The 20,428-nt window shown below is 32.5% G+C and overlaps 1 protein-coding gene across 1 annotated transcript in view; it reads right to left on the reverse strand.

The window, feature by feature from the left end:
- The window catches only part of LOC118746482 (Down syndrome cell adhesion molecule-like protein Dscam2), a 139,357-nt gene that overhangs the window by 24,530 nt on the left and 94,399 nt on the right, over nt 1-20,428 (reverse strand). The window contains exons 5-6 of the mRNA XM_036480330.1: nt 13,962-14,246; nt 1,150-1,269 (exon numbers count right to left, since the gene is read on the reverse strand). Coding sequence (XP_036336223.1) covers nt 1,150-1,269; nt 13,962-14,246 — 405 coding nt within the window. The remainder of the gene's footprint in view (nt 1-1,149; nt 1,270-13,961; nt 14,247-20,428) is intronic.

Consider the following 20,428-nt stretch of genomic DNA (forward strand, 5'->3'; position numbering starts at 1 on the left):
GGCACAACGCCGAAACCAGTTTGTCTGCAAACCAAGCTTCACAAGGGATGACGGAAATTCGTTCCAAAATAAATATACTTTTTTCTTTTTTCGGATCGATTTTCGGATTTTTTGCTGGCTGGGTATGCTTTCGCTTATCACGCGCTTGGCACACACACTCATGTAGATGTTTTCGTATCCGTGTGGCCGGCACTGTTTTAAAAGAAGCGATGGGTAAAGCGTTGCCTTTATGCCGAAATATCTGAATTTCATGTGGGTACGAAACAAATAAAAACTGTGTGAAATGACGTTAAGCAACGCCACCTGCTCCGTCGGAATTGGGAACGGCCCCTCTTAGCAGGTCGATAACAAACGAGGTTTCAGACCGGACTACTCTCCATCGAACAACTTCTTAGTATATACTGATATTGCCAATGATTATAAAAGCTGCAAAACTGAATCGCGCAGACAGAATTTGAGTAAAGCAAAGTCCGAGTTGGTTCTGCGAAGAAGCGTGGCTGACAACAATATCCGCTGAGAAGGTCTCTAGAATATAGAGAGAACAGTTTTGTGAAAAATTTGCCGGGCCTTCCGCCTTGGCGACAGCGAATATCACAAACGATGAAATGATGAGCTAAAATCTACAGTGATATAGGCATGGAACAGTGCATTAAAAAACATCGTCACCTCTGGCTTGTTCACATGGTCCAAATGGATGTGAATGCTCCAGACGTGAACGATAATTTCAAGGTAAGTTTATATGTAGTGAGTCAACAAAATACTGGTTGTTCCAGAGAGAGCGATCATCTCCTGATTTCACGGAAGATATATAAATGTTGTCTTGGAAAACCTTACATAAACCAAAATAATCCATTTTAGATTTACTTAAAATATGTAGGACTTAGCTGTGAATATTATTACAGAAAAATGTTTTAAATAGCAGCAGGTTTGCATCCCGTTTTTCTCCGCATCGACATGCGAAATACTTTAAAAGGATACTCATGTGCAAACAATTATTGTGCGAAGTTCTATGTACATATATAAGAACCTATTAACAAATAAGTTCAAATAAATAAAAATTTTGTATTGCGTAAAAACCACTTTTTATTGTTCCCTCTTTTTATTGCCAATACTTCCGCTTTACTCTGTTTAAATCCCATTCTCACTTACCTGTAGCCTTCTTCCAAACAATGCTGGGCGTTGGCACACCCTGCGCCTGACAATGCAGCATTATATGGCGGTTACGTTCCACATTTGCATCGGTCGGCTCGACAATCCAGCGTGGTGGCACTGCAGCGCACGATATCCAATGCCAAAAAGTGTGTGGTGGTGCGGCATCAATGCAGCAAACGTATGCACATAAATACGTTACGAACGAGAGACAACAATGCAGAAAAAAATTTGTTGGCAATTAAATGAAATGTATGAAATCGAATCGATAATGCAATAAATCAGAATTGCAACGAACGAAACGATAGCAAACGGCTATTGTCATACACAGTATGGAGATATAAATATAACTAAATCAAATAAAAATGTTGGATAAACAATTTTTTTTTTATAAAACAAAGATTTAATTTTCATCAGAATTTAAATTATTATTTATGATAACAAAAAATTTAGGTGACTGAGGGACAGCAAGAAAATTTAGAAGTAGTAGTAGCAAGGATAGCAAGTTTATATATAGAAGAAAGTTCGAGAAAATCGGTTTGAAGATAGTTGTAAAATTTTTCTTTAAATACAGTTACTTCAGGAGTAAAAGCAAACAAAAAATCTACTTAGTTTTCAGCAATGCTTAATTTTATTGGTAATAAAATAAATTTCTGAAATAAAGTATGAATAATAGTATAGTTACAAACAAAACAAAAATATTATTCAAGTAAAACTTAAATATTAATTAGAATTATTTATGCAACTGAATTCAAGAAAAACATAATTTGTAGTTATATTTCATTTCAATTATTATTTTTTCTGCCAAAATGGTTTTTAATGCGTGTATAAATAACCGGATTTAGATTATTGTTTACTAAACTGTGTGTGCAAAGATTTTTTTAGATATCATTTTTTTAATTTCCACGAATTTTCATATGGCAAAAGGCAATAATGCTTAGTTCTTATCTATAAATTTGGCACATTTATTTCGTGTTTACCAGTAATAACTTAATATAAATTAAAGCTATTATTGTTTATACTCTTAAATATTTAATTGCTTTATAAATAGAAAATTTGAATGAAAATTTTAATTTATAAAGTTTTCTAAACCTATTTTATTTTTTATAAATAAAGTCATTAGTGTACAACCGCTGAAAAATAATTAAGAACGATATCCAGTTCTCGCCGTTTGCCAGCATTTTCAATAAAATAATTTAAATATCTTAAGTACTAGAAGAATAAGGGTAACAGGGGTATTCTGGTAACTGTCTTTCAAACTACCAGTCATTTCTTGCAACTTTTTTGAAAAATTTTTTTCTGTCTTTCAAGACACTATTCGAAAGATCCTGCTACCGAGGGGGACTTATTCTGTTCTGAAAATTAAAAGAAAAAGGAAGTACAAAAAAAAAAAATTATTAAAACAAGTAAGAAAGTCTAAGTTCGGGCGGAGCCGAACATTAAATACCCGGCCCAAGTATTAAATATATGGTTTTCCACCTTTCCGAAACCTACCGCTAGATGGTAAGCTGGGGTGTATCAATTTTAAGTAAATTAGCTCCTTTAAATTTCGAAATATTGAAGTTTCAAGCATTTCTGAAATTTACCGTTATATGAAAAGCGGCCGTAATTTTAGTCCGATTTCAACAATTTTCAACGGTTTGCTAGAACGGTTAGCGAGATACATATATGTGATCATAAGTGGGCGGCGCCACGCCTATTCTCCAAAATTTTACCAGAAACGTATTTCTTGGTAAAGAATTGTTGCAAGCATCAATTTTGAATAAATTAGCTTTAATATTTACTGATTTATCGAAGATTTTATATTTCTCTAAATTACCGTTATATGGGATGGGGGCGTGGTTATTGTCCGATTTTTTAAATTTTCGGCCATTTAGTATGCTGTACCAAGGCCAACAATTGTGCCAAGTTTGGAAGAAATTGGTGCAGCGGTTACCAAGATATACACATGTAACCATAAGTGGGCGTGGCTACGCCCATTTTCCAAAAATTTATAATATTCTTATTTTTCGTCTAAAAATTATTGTAAATATAAATTTTGAGTGAATTATCTTCAGTAGTTACTAAAATATCGCAGTTTTCGTATTTCTGGAAATTACCGTTTTATGGGAAGTGGGCGTGTTTAAGTCCGATTTCGCCCATTTTCAATACCAACCTACCTTGGATTAAGGGAAACCTACATACCAAATTTCGTTGAGATATCTCAATTTTTGCTCGAGTTATCGTGTACACGGACGGACGGACAGACGGACGGACAGACAGACATGGCTTAATCAATTTCTTTTTTCATCCTGATCATTTATGTATACATTTATGTATACATTTGTCTATATCTATCTCGATTCGTTTTGACTGTTACAAACAACCGTTATGTGAACAAAATTAATATACCCTTGTGCACAAGTGCGCTCGGGTATAAAAATTAAAAAAAGAAAAGAACTAAAATCAGTTTACAATTTTTTTATTTTTAAAATAATACTTAAAATTAAAGGAACCGTAAATTAAAAAAAGATTATTTAAGAAAAAGAAAAATAAATAAAATAAACTTTTATACATTAAATGACACAAAATTTTTTTTTTGCTTTTTAAAATAATAAAAACTACAAAACAAAAAGTTAAAAAAAGATAAATAAAATGACAATAAATAATAAATTACTAAAGTTAAAAGAAAAATAGTTTAAAAAGGAAAAACAGAAAAAAGCCTAAAATGAGATTCAAAAACTAAAATTAAATAAAAGTATATATTTTTTTCTTTTTAAAACAATTAAATTCCAAATTTCATTAAAACTTTTTCTTTTTTTTTATTAAAAAAGAAACCAATCCTCTGCCGGAGGATTTGAACGTCGATCTCTCGGATGGCTTTGCCCACTCGGCCATTGCGACTGTTAGAGCAGAGCGAGCAAAACAATGTATTTACATCTAGATTTGGAACATGCTTTGTGCGATAATAGCACTGGATCGAAAATTCGAGTTATTTTTTTTCTATGGATAAGTTTTCGAGGTATGTATTTTCAATTTATCGTTATTCAGCTTGCCAATTGAACAATCCTAATACAAAATTTTGGAAATGAAAGCCAAGAAATTTCCCCATAAACCGTAGGTACATTACAAAAAAAAATTTAAGCCGAATTCGTTACTTTTTTTACTTTTCCCTGTTAAAGTTTGATTTTTTTTTTAATTTTCAGAGGCCGCAAATAACGGTTATTTTTTTCAACAGTAAACAAACCGTTTATCCAAATTAAACAAATTTGTTATCAAATGAGAAATAGCGAACGAACGTTACCGCTTCTATTTATATATTTTTTTTATAATTCTATACATAAGAAATACATATACCTGACCCAAGTTTTGTTCTATGGTAATAAAATAACATTTTTTATTGAAATATTTTTCAATGTGTGGCTTTTCTCTTGAGACATTTCAGTTTTAAAGCTATTTATTTAAGCCCTCTTTCATTTGATACCAAACTTTTTTCATTTGGATAAGCGGTTTGCTTATAATTAAGAAGATACTTTTATTTTGGACTTAAAAATATCTGGCCAAGTTTAACTGTTGGAAAGAAATCTGTTGTTTACGGTTCCTCAAATTGTTTCATCAATAAAACAAAACATCTGAAATGATTAATTAATTTCTAAGAAACTATCACGCCGATCGAAAAGGGATGTAGTATACATGGTTTGTGGAGAATTTTGTTAGCTTTCATTTGCCATATTTCGTTTACACTGCCGGCAAAAAGTATTGGCACATATAATTTTTTCACAATATATGCATATATTTTTTTCTAATATTTTTACGCCAATTGTTTATAAAAATATGGTTCATTCTACAATAAAAAACATAAAAATATAATTCCTAAACTCTGGGCAAAAGTCCCAAAAATTTAGTAAATTTTCATGCAAATTTTCAACTTTTTAATAAGATTTTTTAAAATTTTTTCGAGTATGCAGTTTTACAGCCCATTGAATTCTAATAATAACCTGAAAGTTCTGAGTTAGTCAAAAATCGCATTTGTTGAAGGTGTTTTGCATTTTTTCCATATAAAGTATTTTCTAAAAATTTTTTTTGTATGGAAGAGACTACGTGAAAAAAAATTGCCACAAATTAACGATAATTCCTAGCACTTAAAACTTGTACATTCTGCATACTCAAAAAAATTCTAATTGATTAAAAAGTTGAAAATTTGCATGAAAGTTTAGGAACTATATTCAATAGAATGAAGCATATTTTTATAAAAAATTTACGGATAAATATTAGAAAAAAATGTTTGCATATATTGTGAAAAATTTAAATTTAAATTGCAATCATATCAAAATCTTATCCATAGAAAAAAATTCATGGCTTTTTAAATGAATGCTAATAACTATAAGGATGAAACTCATCGATTTTCACCCCTAATATTGTATAACTTACATTTAATTAATAAATACCGTTGTTCGCATTGTTTAACATCAGTTATATAAATTTTTCGTACACACTAACAATTCACCTAACCCAGGCTTTTGAATGTGTTACAGAATTGGACGGATAAGCAGGAATTTTCTTTATACACATGCAAAAATAATATATGTATGAATTAATATATATTTTTTGTAATTTTTAAATAAGCGATTTACGGTGGGCTTGAAAACGGAAACTAAATAAAATTTTAAATTGATCACCATCGTAACGCTGCAAATAAAAAATACATAAATATTCAGCTTAAATTTGTACAAATAAATGCTTCAAATAACAAACCAATAATTGGCTGAGTTCTGTTTGACAAAGTAGAAAATTTTTATTTTTTTTTTTTTTGATTCGCCAGTGAGGATATAGCCTCAGCTTTTTCGCCTCCCAATCACTGCATACAGCATATACGTATATTACTTCGATTGCCAAAAGACCAGTGCAGCGCATACACTGATTGCAAGGAAAATCTATATGTATTTACGCGCAAAAAACATTTTCAATTTATTTAGTTACTATTTGACCATATAAATAAAAGTTGAAGCATTTAGTTACGTACGAGCAGCTTTGCGTGGCTACAAAAGCGTTCAATTGCACAACGAAATCGTAATAGAAATAAACTTTTTAACAAATTTTGGGAAATGATCTCCGATTTGGCTAGAATAACAAACGAAATTTCAATAGCGATGACAGGCAAAATAAAAATATACAACAAACTAAAAAAAAAGCCTTTTTGGGGGTTGGATAGAGTAAAGCAGTTTGTGTTCACATTTTCATCTTGTAGCATAATTTCTAAGTAGTGTACAAAGCTTTAGTAGTTGCGCGGGGGTAATAAAAAAAAAATCATTGCACACAACAGCCTTCAAAATATAAATTCTTTATCAGTTAATTTTTAGACTGTAGTTTTGTAGGATAAGTTAAATTACAAAATTAAAAATAAATTAAAAAATTTCTTCTAAAAGCATTTAAGGCAAAGCACGCAAATCTGCTGCATATACATACATACAAATTATATTAAAGCAAACTCAAGTTTTTAAGAAGCATTTCTTATTAAGCAAGCAGCAATCGTTTATGTATATTAAAATTACTACATAATGCCGAGCATGCAAGGATTTATAAACCATTTACAATTGAAGTTTAGAAAGTGAGCATAATTAACAAACAATTTTTTTTTTTTAAGAATATTAATACGAGTTTGTAGGAAAATATTTGAATATTCAGTTCAGTTCAGTACAGTTCAGAACAGGCAAAAAAAATGGGAAAAAATTGGTGCGCCAAATGTTAAAACTGGTTTTGGTGAACTTTTTTATGCTGATCACGAATCTGTAAGTATAAAGTTTCCATCAGCACGAGGTCAAAGTGTCAAAAAATCGCTTTTTTGCAATATTTAAAAAGCTCTAACAAAGAGACAAAAGGTGACAGGCCTTTCACTTATGCTTAAATTAAAGCCAGAACTCTGGACTACTATCCCTGGAGAAACCATCCCTGCATCTTTATCTGATAGTCACGTGTACGTGTGTGATAGCCAGGCAACAAAATAGTCGACAATGTACGAGGTAGCCATGAAATGCAGCATATCTTTAAACGACATGTCTGAATCATTTCGTTCGGTAGGCATGCTCAACATCTGGGCGTAGGATCTCATGACTTATATAAAAGTCGGCAAGACGAGGAAGAAGAGGAAACAACACTATTGCCCCCATATGCCACTATCCTGCACTATTCAGACGAAGACTTTCTCACTAGGCAGACAGTTCTTGGCTACTGATGATATTCATATGCATTTGCAAAGTACAAACAGGATGTCTTCGCTCCAATCAGACCCTGAATCTAAATTTGTCCCACTGTAGGGTAAATGCAGACCCTAACCGCATATGCGTCTGTTTGTAAATTCTCGCTCACAAACATGTGCTATGCATGGATAGAATACGAAATTCCCTCACTGCACATTTGTGTGCAGTTTAGTTGAAGGAAAATACTTCATTGTACAATCGGAAAAGGGGGATAAATATCTTACAGTAAGTGAGGGGTTATTTTTGGCGTAAAAAATCCATTACCGAAACCTAGGAAAGGTTTGATTTTGCTATGACAGTTATGCACCATAAATTTCAATGGTTAAGAAGTGGCTTACTGAGTTTCGTTGTGGTCGTATCAGCACAAGTGACGCGGATCGTTGGGATAACCCAAAGAGGTCGTCACATCGTCGATAAAATTCATGTAATGGTATTGGACAATCGTATAATGAAAGCGTATAAGGTGGCTGAGGCTATAGGAACATCAACTGAGAGGATATAAAAAAGCGTTGGGTGCCGCGATTGCTCCAACTCCACTCTTTGGAAGGAATCAACAAATTTGGAAAAAGGGTATGTTTAGTAAAAATCAACCAAGAGGTGTACCGCTGCGACATTCTCAAGTCCGTGGGGCCTCCGAGGGCACAACAGAACTTCGGTGATATGTAATAGACGTTTCAACAAAACTCATCCCATCTGTGAAATGCTCTTAACCCAATGAACTACATTGTGCAGTCGATTTTGGCGGCCAGAGCTTACGCTAAGCACCAAAAAAGTTTGGAGGTACTGAAGCAATCGCTTCGTCGGGAATGGGACCAATTGTCTTCAGAAAAGCCACTGACTTCTCAAATTGTCTTGTAGTATAACTTAGTTACGTCGCAAAGTGAATAACTATTCATCTTAGGTATAGTTATAGTTAAAAATTTTGATTATTATTTGATGTCTCGACCAAGCCGAGACTAGAAAAGTAGCAGCAAATTGTGCAAGAACCGAAGAGCTATTTTTAAGTCTTTATGCAGGTTTATCGCTTAAAAACGGATACCAGCTAAAATCTTCAATTTAATATTACTCGATTAAATGGCCTAACCTATAAAAATGACTATCACCACTTTCAGAGACAAACAAAATAGCATATGTCGAAAAAACATATTTTACCGTCAAAGAGAAAAATTTTCGAAAAAAAAAAATTAAATTATTTTATCACTAATCAACATTTTAAAATATTTCTGATTTCAACCATTTTATTTAAAAAGAAATTTGCCGAGATATGGTACTTTGTTGTTCTCCCCAATGTCCACAATGCAGTTGCCCTACTCAGCATTACACTTCGACCATTTTTGGTCTAGTTACAAGGCAATTAGCCTCCTGGTTGCTATTTGTAGGCAATTGGTCTCATCTTTCCTATAGTTAAAATAAATATATAGTTAGTAAAAATATTTATTGCATGCAGAAAAAAATATTAATTTCGTATGAAAAAGTGGCGAACAAACCAAACTACTTAGGTGAGCGGGGCATACAAAAGCAAAAAATAGTAAAACGAATGCACAAATTCAGCTTAACATACATACATATGTACAAATGTATGAATAATAAGTTTACAAATACTGCGAAGCTTTAAATCATAAATACAGCGCAACAAATGCCGGTTAGTTGAGCGCGAAATTTAAGCAGGATATATGTATGTCGAAGTTGTTAGTAAGCTTAAAAATTTTATTTCTCGTTCTATCCCACCACAGCATGACAGCCATACACATAGTAAAAATATAAAAAAATATATAAATAATACACAGCGTAGGATGAGCGCGATGGCCACATGACAGTTCTCGCACACTACCAAAAAAAAAGCGGGGCTTAAAAAGATATGCGAATTTTTTTTATAATTTTTTGTTTTCGTGGATTTAAAGCGTAAGCAGATAGTTGTTTGCAGATGTATGTATGCAGCACAAGTATGCAGAGAGAGCCTTATAAGCAGTACAGAGGAGCGTATAGCAGGTACAGAGGTACAGCAGGTGTGCAGGTTCAGCCGTTTAACTCACAAAAAGCTCCACGGAGTTGAACGACGAAAATGCTACATCGATCGTAAGCGGTTGTTAGTCCGTGTTGGCTTTCTTGTTTTTTTTTTGCTGTATTAAAATGAAGCAAAGCTTTATGTGCCTGTGGTTGCGATTGAAATATTAGATATGCTCAAAGGATATGCGAAGCCGTGATGCGATACTTTTTTTTATCGTAAATATGCAAACCCTAATCTGTTTTTTTTTATTGCATATTTATATTAATCGCAACAACATACACTAGTACAAAATATCTATATTAATGGCATATTAAAATAAATAGCAGTTTGAAATAAAAATGTAAGAAGCATTTGAAGCAGTGCAACAGTTAGGTTACCTGGTGATCTGCCGTACAAAAACCCACAGCGTGCCAAAGCGACTTGAGGATGGATATTGGTTAAGGGGGATGTCAAAGGGGTTTTGAAATTTCAGTTTCGTATGTACTTATAAATTGTTGGTTGTATATTCTTAAATTTTTACGAATTTATTACCTAACATGTTTTATCCATTTGTTCTTTATTTATCTAAGAAACCTATTTGTAAAATTTTTTGTATTTTTATAAAAGTAACAACTCAAAGTTTAAGAAGCGATTTTAGTACTCAACTCAAAAAGAAGTAGTACTTAAAAATTATGAAAGTAAAAAGATTATTTGAATTATTTTTTGTGGTAACTTTATTAAATTTTAGTTACATTTTTAATTGTCTCCTACTTTTGATAGGTGTGCTAATGTGTGCTTAGATATACATAGATACATACATAAATATATATGTAGGTGATTAGATGTATTTTTGTGGTAAAAGGCTGTGTTAAATATGTGTGTCTTTCTGATAATAAGTATGTATGTGTGCTGACATTTAAGTTATGGCTTTTGTTGAATTTATAATTTAAGAAAATTCATCAAAAAAGATATTAGATGTAGGTTAAATATTTTCTTTCGACCCTTCATCTTTGAAATGCCCATTAAGGTTATTCTTGTAGTAATGTAGTAAAAATTTGACTTTTATTTTTTACCCAAATTTAAAAGTTCTAAGTTGATTTTTATTTGTTCAGTAAAAAATAAAAGTGAAATTTCAAAGTTAAAATTTATATTTTATTTTTTCAGTCAAAGAAAAAATTTTAAATATGACCTTAGGTTTTTCGATAAAATATAAAAGTTAGAACTTTATTGCTTATTTACTTGATTATAACCATTTAAGTTAAAAATGTTTTATTACGTATAATTTAAAATTTAAAATTTTATTTTTTACCGAAAAAATTAAGGTTAAACTTAACTTATATTTTTGACGGGAAAATAAAAGCTAAATTTAACCGTAATTTTTGATTGAAAAAAATATCAATAAAAAAATAAGGGTTAATTGCTGAATTTTTTTAAAAAAGTTTAAAAAATTTTAATCATATAGGACTAATAATCCCTTGGCAACGAAGCATGACGATGCTATATACAAACGTATATAGTTCCTCTTCGTGATGCACCGTTGTGCAAATGTACGTTATTTTGTTGTCCTTTAGGTCAGCTGTATCCTCAAAAAAGGAGAAAGTTAACCAAATGCGATCTTCAGAATGTTGGAGAGTGACACAGAAGGTGCTAAAGTGTGCCCTTGGCATTGTCTTCATTGCATATTAGGTGCATTTCATTAAGCACTAGTCCTAGTTTTGTCGAGTGAGGTGGCGGTATATATAATAGACAGACATATTTATAACAAGTGTGCAAAGATTCTGGATGTTTCTGTGGTATAAGCAGAAAAGTTTGATTTGTCTAGACTAACAAATTTTTTACAGAATCACAACGAGAAAGTATTTAAATGTTATCTCCATCTATGGTTGTATACGTTATGGGTCTAACAGGTAGAGTAAAATTCAAGATACCCAATTTGTTTAGATTCCAAATCTTTTTTTGGGACAATTTCATATTTTTCCACTTATTTCATATTTTTAACCTTCATATTTTTAACTTCAAAAAAAGGAGGAGGTTATCACTTCGCCGGAATATTTTTTTTTATGTATGTTGCCGCATAATTTAGGACTACGTTAACCGATTTTTATGATTATTTTTGTTAAAGGAAAGGTGGTACGTCAGAAGTCATGAAGAAATTAACAGTACTCTTAAATTTTTATATAGGAATTGTAGTCGGTTTTGTTTTTTTTTGCTTAAAGATTACTGGTTATAACTACATTGGATAAAAAAAAAACAGTCTTAAAGAGCCGATAGTAGATATTTAATTAAATTTATTTGCAAAACAGGTTTTTACCAACCTTGTTTTGACCAAATATTAGATTTTGTAATTTATACTCGAGGAAGAAAGTTACACATACCAGGATTATCACGTGCATTCGGGTAAGGTGCTCTTAGAAATGTCGGATATTAATGGAATGAGTGTTTTGGTCCCTCTCTCTCTCTTATCAGCTATGTGTGAATCTAGCTTATAAAGGGTACGTCCTATAAATCTCTGGGCTGCTCTTATTCTGACCAGGGTACATACTAGTAATGTTAATCCCGGGATCCCGGCCTTTTTTAGCTCCCAAAAATCCCGGGATTCTTGGCAAATAATCCCGGGATTTTCGGGATTTGCAATTTGTACTGATGGCAATAATAGAAACTTTATTTCCTTGACCAGTATTGGCTATATTGTCTAGCTCATTATACATATAACACTGTGCGATAGTAAATTTTATACACAAAAATCAATACATTCGCGAAACCATGAGCCAAATATAGTAAAATTGCTTTCTCAGTTTTTCACTCAGACGTCAGTAATCGAAAAATGATTTAAAAAATTCAGTGAAATTTGCTTAGAGGAGAAGGATGGTTATCAAATTAAAGGGGGAATTCGGTAGAATTTAATCAGACTAAATTTTTTGGTACATTGTATTGAAAATGTCCTTTAAAAATTGTATCCTTGAATATTCGCAATATTTGCGCAATATTTGCTAACTTTATAAGCTTAAAAAATTACCTATTCGTTCCTGTGAATCCAAAAAATTTTAATTCTTTAAATTCTAAAGAAATTTCACCCTGGTACCCATATTTTTATTCTACATTGCTTTGAATTTTTGAAATAATTTTTGGAATTAATCATATCTTTAAATTACAAAGTCCTTTAAAATAAATCCTGACGTCAGAGAGAAAAAATAAAAACGCCGCTTTAAATAAAAAAGTAGGTTATTTATTATTTATTTTATGGTAGGAGAGATAGAAGCAATTTTTTTGATTTAAGTTGTAGAAAAGTAATGAATATCTAAATCCTGGGACTAATCCCGGAATCCCGGGATTGTGATAACCACATTTCGAAAATCCCGGGATCGCAAAAAGCGGAAAAATTAACATCCCTAGTACATACCTTCCAGTAAATTGTTCACCTATGTCCACCTGGGACTTAAATGAGCTATATCCTAATTCATAAACGATGCCTGTTGACAGTTGAAGACTGTCCTACAACGGTTTGCTGGCAACTTTATTAGCTTTAGAGGTGAGGGGTGCCGCCCTTCTGTTTGAGTGTAGGTAAATATGAATATTTATTCGATTTTTTCGTTACCTCATTGCCCCAAATGTATGTAGTTCTCTGACGTAAGACTCCGCAGCTTTTTTTGAGCCATGATCCTATGCGCGCATGTCATGGTCAGTTTTGGAGCCATCACGCCAATATGCCATACAGAACTTTCCTTTCATGTTTCAGCTCGTTCCGCTTCCAAATCAAAACTGTATTTAACTTTAACCTACGGACATCACTCATACACAAAACTGGCACTACGATAGCAAAGTGGAGAGCGAAGGGCGTATCAGCTTTGTCGCTTTTGTGTTTTCAACTGAGATGAGTCTTGTTGCAAATATGCGGAGAAGGTATACTTAGTAGAACCTCGAGCGTTTTCTACCAGGCAGGCTCACTTATGGATAGAAAGGCTTAGGCAATGACTTAACCCATCGAAATGGCCGGCTGGGGTTTGATGCCCGAGTTTCTGTCCATGAATTTTTTCAAGTCCAGATCGGGCCCTGGTCTTTTGTCTAGCTTTATTTGGGTGTGTGTTTCTTGAAAGGTTGGCACCAAGACTACCCGCATTTAATTGCCTTTTTTATAGAAGTTTATCTTGACTACGCGCAGAAATCGTTTGAGTACTCTGTCCATTCTTCCTTTTCCGTGAAAAGAAAATGAGGCTAGCATTTTACGGATTTGGAGGTATTGAGCATATGCGCCAATGTAAGACCGGTTTCAGGCAGATGAAACTAATGTATATATATAGATGTTGATTTTTAAACGAATCGCTCACGTTCGCATACAATATTTTTCGGTATCTTTTTTGATGAATTTTTTTATATACTGTTTTAATATTTTTAACCTTGTTTTTATTTGTTTGTGCTTCTAGGGACATACATTTGAATCACTTAATGTTTGTACTAAGGATCTGTAGAAATGTATAATACTTAATTTTGTGTGAAACTTTTTTAAAACAAAATCCTTATTTCTCTTAAACAAGCATAATCAAATTGCTGCTGTTTGTTATGTTCAAGCGGAGAGCACCTTCATACTATACCTTTGACCTGCAATACGGCAGTGTATTTGATTTCCGCAGCCGGATTTTTTGCCACACACGTATATTCGCCGGTATGCGTAGCCGACAGCGAAGGTATGCTCAGCAAAGATGAATATTGATCGAGCATTGTGACATTGGCGCCCAATAATTCGGGCAACGGTTCGCCATCCTTGAGCCAGATCAATTTGAGCGGCGGATCACCGCGCGATACACCGCATACTGTGCGCGTGCGCATACCCTCGGCAAGGCCATCTTGAAACACGAACGGTTCTATTATGGGTGGGACTGTAAGTAATACACAAGAATATCGATTATGAAATTTAAATATTCAAAATAATATTTTTATTGTACAAAATAGGCGTTAACATGGACAAAGAACGGGGAACGTAGAGTAGCATTTCTGAAAGGAAGTGAAAATGAACCAGCGTGGAATTACGATGGACCAACGACGTTGAAGAAGACGAAGTGATATTGCTGGAGATTTTCGTAGACACTTGCGAGTGCGTAGCTTTTATGCGTTATTTAGCTGAAAATGTTATATGGCTTCTTATTTTCTACTTTAATTTTTTATTTTATTTTTCAAAAATATGTAAAATTAAACCTTCGCAGTTTTTATATGATTTTATTATATGTATTTTCGATTCTACTATGAGTAACACTACAATTTTTAAGCATTCCAAAGAGGAAATAAAATTTTTAATTTCAAACATTTTTCAGGTAATTTCATTAACAAATACTTGCATATTTTTATAATGAATAAAAAATATTTAGCCAACTTATTCGTATTTTTGTTCTTTGTAAATGAATAAAACGCATTCTATGAACATAAAAAATAATCTTCAACAAATTCTGTTGTAAATTACATACAAATTTCTGTTTTTACACAAAATGCATTCCCTAATATTAAGAGAAGGAAACATACAAAACGGGCAAAATCAAAAATCGTTCAAAACTACTACTTTAAAATATATGTATATATATATATGTATATCTATATTATTATATCCGTACATAAATACATACATATACGTTTGTTTATATATACGCTGTACAATTACAACAAACGTTGTGAAAATCAAAAACAATTGTACAACAAAAATGGTGTAAAAATATTACAATTGCCAAAAGAACCAAACAAAAATAAAATAAATTAAAAATCTACAGATTTTTTAGACAGCGTCACTTTGCACGCTTTACATCGCTAATCCATGTGTTTACCATTAACCAGCAACGACTGCGAATTCTCCACCTCCGCCGCAGAATTTCGCACCACGCACGAATAGTTGCCTGTATGGTCGGAGCCAAGATTTTCTATTACCAATATGCTATTATACTGATCCACCTGCTTTACGGACATATGCTGTGTCGGATCGATGGGCCTGTTGTCTTTACGCCAGGTTATGGTTAGTGGTAAGTCACCCTTCACCACCGAGCAGGTTAGTGATGCCCGATCACCCATATTCAGCTGTAGAATAGATGTCTGAAAAGGACTCAATTTTGGTGGTACTGTTGGTGGTCGGAAGGAGTCGGTGTGGTGGGTGTGGCGAAGGAAAAAATCGGAGAAATGGTTGTTTATTTAAGTTGTTGAGCAATAAAATCAACTGTTTTATGCTTACATATATGTACATATATATACCAACGAGGCGATAGATATGAATTTGTAATTAAATGTTCAATACATGTTTATATAGTCAAAAATTGCATATAAAACACATATGTATATAATGTAAAAATAATATAAAATAGACTCCAAAGCACTCCTTGACATATAGCATGAATATTTATATACTATATTGTTTTTTTTAAAGCCCTGAAGAACTACCAACTCAAAATACTCGGTACTTGTAGGAAACTTTCTCATCCTTTTAATAAATTTAAAATTTACCTGAGAGAAAATTTCATTTGCATTTTCCACCATACATGTGTATGTACGTATCGTAATTTGTTTTATTAAAACTTTTGGAAAGGTATTTTTCTTCTTGTTACTAATACATCCCAGATAACACAAACAATTTTCTAAAAGATTTATTATAGTTTATTAGCGCAAAACTGAAAAGCAAATACTCTGCTATTGAGCTCTTAAAAAATAGTCCATAAACCTTGTATGAGACCAAAAGGGCCCCAGAAGGTAGGGCTTCTTCCAAACTGTTGCTCTATTATTAGTTTATAAATTTTATATTGGTTGATTTATAAGGATTATATGGCAGTCTACAAGATGAGTTTTTAAAACAATGAAAAGTTTTACAAGGCACTTTGTGTAGAGCCTTTGGTCTGACACTGATCACTGTGTGACTGTGTGTCAAAGGTATAATATTAAAAGTATATGTGAAAATATAAACTGAAAGTCAAACATAATACGATATATAAATATTTCTGAACTGAAATATTGTTTGTTCCAGATATATTTCATGATTAAAAATACCAATTAATAATTTATGGATAAAACTTTTTTCATGAAATTCTCGTTTTTTGCCCCCATCTCGTAAATAACAAGCGCGACAGAAAAAATATAAATGACAAACTTGTAGGACATTCAATTTCCTACAAAAACTCTAGAATGAAAGATCGCCCGACTTCAGGATTTGATTAAAGAACGCCCTGTTTCAGAATTTTATTGAAAAACACCCTATCTCAAAATTCGGTTCAAAAACGCCCTATCTCAGTTGAAAATACAATGAAAATGTGCTGAGATAGGGCGTTTTTGAATCAGCAGCTGAGATAGGGCGTTCTTCCATCAAATTCTGAAGTAGGGCGTTCTTGAGAAGTTTTCTAAGACAAGGCGTTTTCGAACTGGCTGCCGAGATAGGTCGATCTTCCACTCATGTACCGATATATTCTACTACATCTAAGGCCAACTACAGTAAATGTGAGATTTTTTTTACGACTGTTCAAAAAAGCCGTAGCACCTCCTAAAAATAAAATTAATAATGACCGATAAATAATTATAGGAATCGGTTGAGATTTGAAAAATATGCCGCTGTATTTTCTCACTAAGTGTCGCTGCAGAGAAAAAAAAATTGCACCTTTGCTGCAAGAGTGTCAATTGTGTGTGTTTTTTTTTGTTTTTAAGTATGTAGAAATAACCGCAATCTCTTCTTCTATGTTTATTAATTGCATTGCTTTATTTTCTATAATAGAAAGAGAGACTGTGATATGTGAGTCCGAAAAACTTGAAATGCTGGATGAGCAAAATAACCTGAAAAGTGTTCTATAAAGTTTGGGGAAGTACCGAAGGTTTGAAGACAAGTGTTGATTACCTCGAGAGAGTGTTCGCTTATGAAGCTTGAGACATCGCAGAGAGGAGTATTCTTAGTATGAACTTCGATAAAGTGTCTTTATATAACCCACCTATCAGCTGTAGTCATAAAAGTCGTCACCGCTACTTGAACTTTGACATACTTCATATAGAACCTAGCCATTATCATGAAATTTTTTCTCTGCGCTTTCAATAGCTGCACTTGCAATCTTAAAAAAAAATTCAATATGAAAGAATAAAGCATTTTCTATAACTTTGAGTTATGCTTTCATGATTTGTTTTGTATAGTAGTATATTCTTTAGAATCAATTGAAATAATGCATATTGAGATATTTGTGAGAAGGTGCCAAGTCAACTTTTTTCAAAATTTAGTTTTTGTTGCAGAATGGCAGGTGATAGATTTTTCATCCCACCTGTACAATTTAAAAAAATGGGCTTGGCGCCTTTTTGCACCCTTAGGTGACGATTTATTTTTAGCAAAAATTTCAAATAGTACTAACTTTGTTTAATTGTCGCGCCTAGTCGCTCCTTGGATCCTTGGCTACAAAATTTCGGTTATAAAGCTGTGTCCTACGTACCTCTTATTCCGCTATTTAAAGGCAAAGTTTAGCATCCTTATTATCCTAAATTTGCAATGATTCGCAAGCAAGTGGAAAGGCCTTTTTCTGTAAAAGCGTTTATGTGGAACTATGGTAACTGCTGCAAAACAATATCACGAAGATAATTCAAGAAAAGTATAATTCGTATTTTTTCTACTAAATATAAACCCCTACTTATGGTAAAGTACCGGTTCGAATCGCAGCTGTTCAAATGTCGAGTTTAAAGGGGACATAGAACATGCTCGAACAAAAGCGAATAGCTCAGTCCCTATAAAGAGATAAAAGGTGGCATTAGTTCCGTGGCTGATTTAACGGTCAGAAAAAGAAGCAATGCTGACTGGGCCCCCAACAGAACGGACCCAGTGCTCTCTCTAGAAACTAGCTTAAGTGTAAAATCAGGAAATTTGCTCAGAAAATGTTTTTCGTTTGTGCATTAAACTGCCACAATAACGATGAAACGTATATACTTATACTTAAATGTGAAATGTGTAGCCAAACTTTTTCTAAAAAAGGAATTTTGTTGACAAACATGCATCGAGCTAAAGTTGTTTCGGATAATTTTCCGGGTATTTTGCCGGCTGGGTTGCATGCTTTCATAAGATTATGGACCTCCAGTTTACTCTTTCATCTAATTAACCTCTTTGAATGCAATCAGTTTGTCTGCTATGCCTGCCACGCTATTCACAATCTAACGGATTGCGTTACTTTTACCTTTTCTCCACATGAAAGGCTTAATTTGTAGGTCATCTCGTTAGTGTTAATTAATGTACGAATTCGATGTTGTAAGCATGAAACGAAAATACTTCCTTAGAGAATACAATTTTTTTATGCTGAATTGCGCGTTTAGCAATGCGAAAGCTGACTAATTCTAAATGCTAATGCTGAAAATAGTTAATGCGATCAGCTCAAAGTCAGCTTTTGGTAGCTTTTGTGATTTCATTTGAATTATTTGAATTTAAACAAAATTTGAGCTGTACATACACATATGTATAAGGCGCGTAGGAATTTACACACATAGATATCTACATACTTATGGGTCTTTCCATCTCAAATAACCCAGGCCGAGGGAAAGTGAATTTAAGTTTGCGATAAAACTCACAGGGATTGTTCCTTGAACAATTTAAGGAGACGCGTATTTTTTTTTTTTGCTCAGAAATTCGAATTTTTCGAATAATGATTTTTTTTTTTTGAGTACGAACGCTTCTTTTTTCCTCTCTTACTAGCAACTTTTGATGAAATCGCTTATAACTGCCGCCAAAAAGCTAGGATTTTAACGCTATTCTTTCAATTACAGATATTGATCTACTGAATCGATATAGTGAACTAAACATTGTTTAATTGTTTATTAATAATTAATTATTGTTAATAAACAATTTTTTTTTCTTTTTTCAAATTGATTTTTTCAAATTGTTACATTTTTTTGTTTCAAATTCTTTTCTCTATTAGGAAATAGTATAAACTATTTTCAGTAGGAGTATCAATATGCTAAAATTTGTCGTTTTAGAGTTATGATTTTTTCTCTGAAAATGCACTTTTATGATGCTAACAGATTTTCGTGCCAATTGAGGGCACAAAAATTGTTGCCCATTATGATAAAGTTTCCTTGCTGGAAGTTTTTTGAGGTTGCCCGATCAGAGCCAAATTTTTCCCCAATTGGGCCCTAGGTTTGGACCAATTGGGTTCCAATTAGGAAGAAGGTCGTAATAACGACCGATTTGCCCAATCTACCGAAGATTTCCCCAAGCAATGATCAAAATTTGCTTAAATTAACATGCATACGCATTTAAAACGTTTTAGCGAAAAAATCACACATACACACATCAAAATTCCCTATGAAAAGAAATATTTTTTTATGTTTTTTTTTTAAAAATTTTCCACACACAAATTTTTTTAAAACAAAAAAATAGTTTTTGAAAATATGCCATCTCAAAAAAATTTAAAAAAAAATTACAATGATAGCTCTGAGTATTTCACATTATTTAAGTATAGTGTTTTGGGGTGCACTCTACACTAAATTTGAGTTCTGATTTTTTTTTACACCGAAGTTTAGTAAAATGAGTACATCACGAATTTAAAAATTTTTTAAACTTTTTTTAGCATATAATTATATATTAAATATTGCGCAATACTCAGAGCTACCATTGTGACTTTTTTAATTTTTTTTGAAATGGCATATTTTCAAAAACTATTTTTTTGTTACAAAAAATTTGTATGTGAAAAATTTTTCAAGAAAAAAAGTTAAAAATATTTTTTTTTATTGGGAATTTTGATGTGCGTAAAAAGATCAATTTGAAAAAAAAAATTTGTTTATTAACAATAATTAATTATTAATAAACAATTAATGATGTTTAGTTCACTAGATCGATTCAGTAGATCAATATCTGTAATTGAAAAAAAAGCTTGCTTTTTTGCGGTTATAAGCGATTTCATCAAAAGTTGCTATTAAGGGAGGAAAAAAGAAGCCTTCGTACTCAAAAAAAGAATAATTATTCGAAAAATTCGAATTTCTGAACAAAAATAAAAAATATATGTCTCCCTAAATTGTTCAAGGAACAATCCTTGTGAGTTTTATCGCAAACTTAAATTTACTTTCCCTCGGCCTGGGTGATTTG

Source organism: Rhagoletis pomonella, unplaced genomic scaffold, assembly GCF_013731165.1.
Source record: "Rhagoletis pomonella isolate Grant_MI unplaced genomic scaffold, Rhpom_1.0 Rhpom_scaffold_00010, whole genome shotgun sequence".
NCBI classification, from domain to species: Eukaryota; Metazoa; Arthropoda; class Insecta; order Diptera; family Tephritidae; genus Rhagoletis; species Rhagoletis pomonella.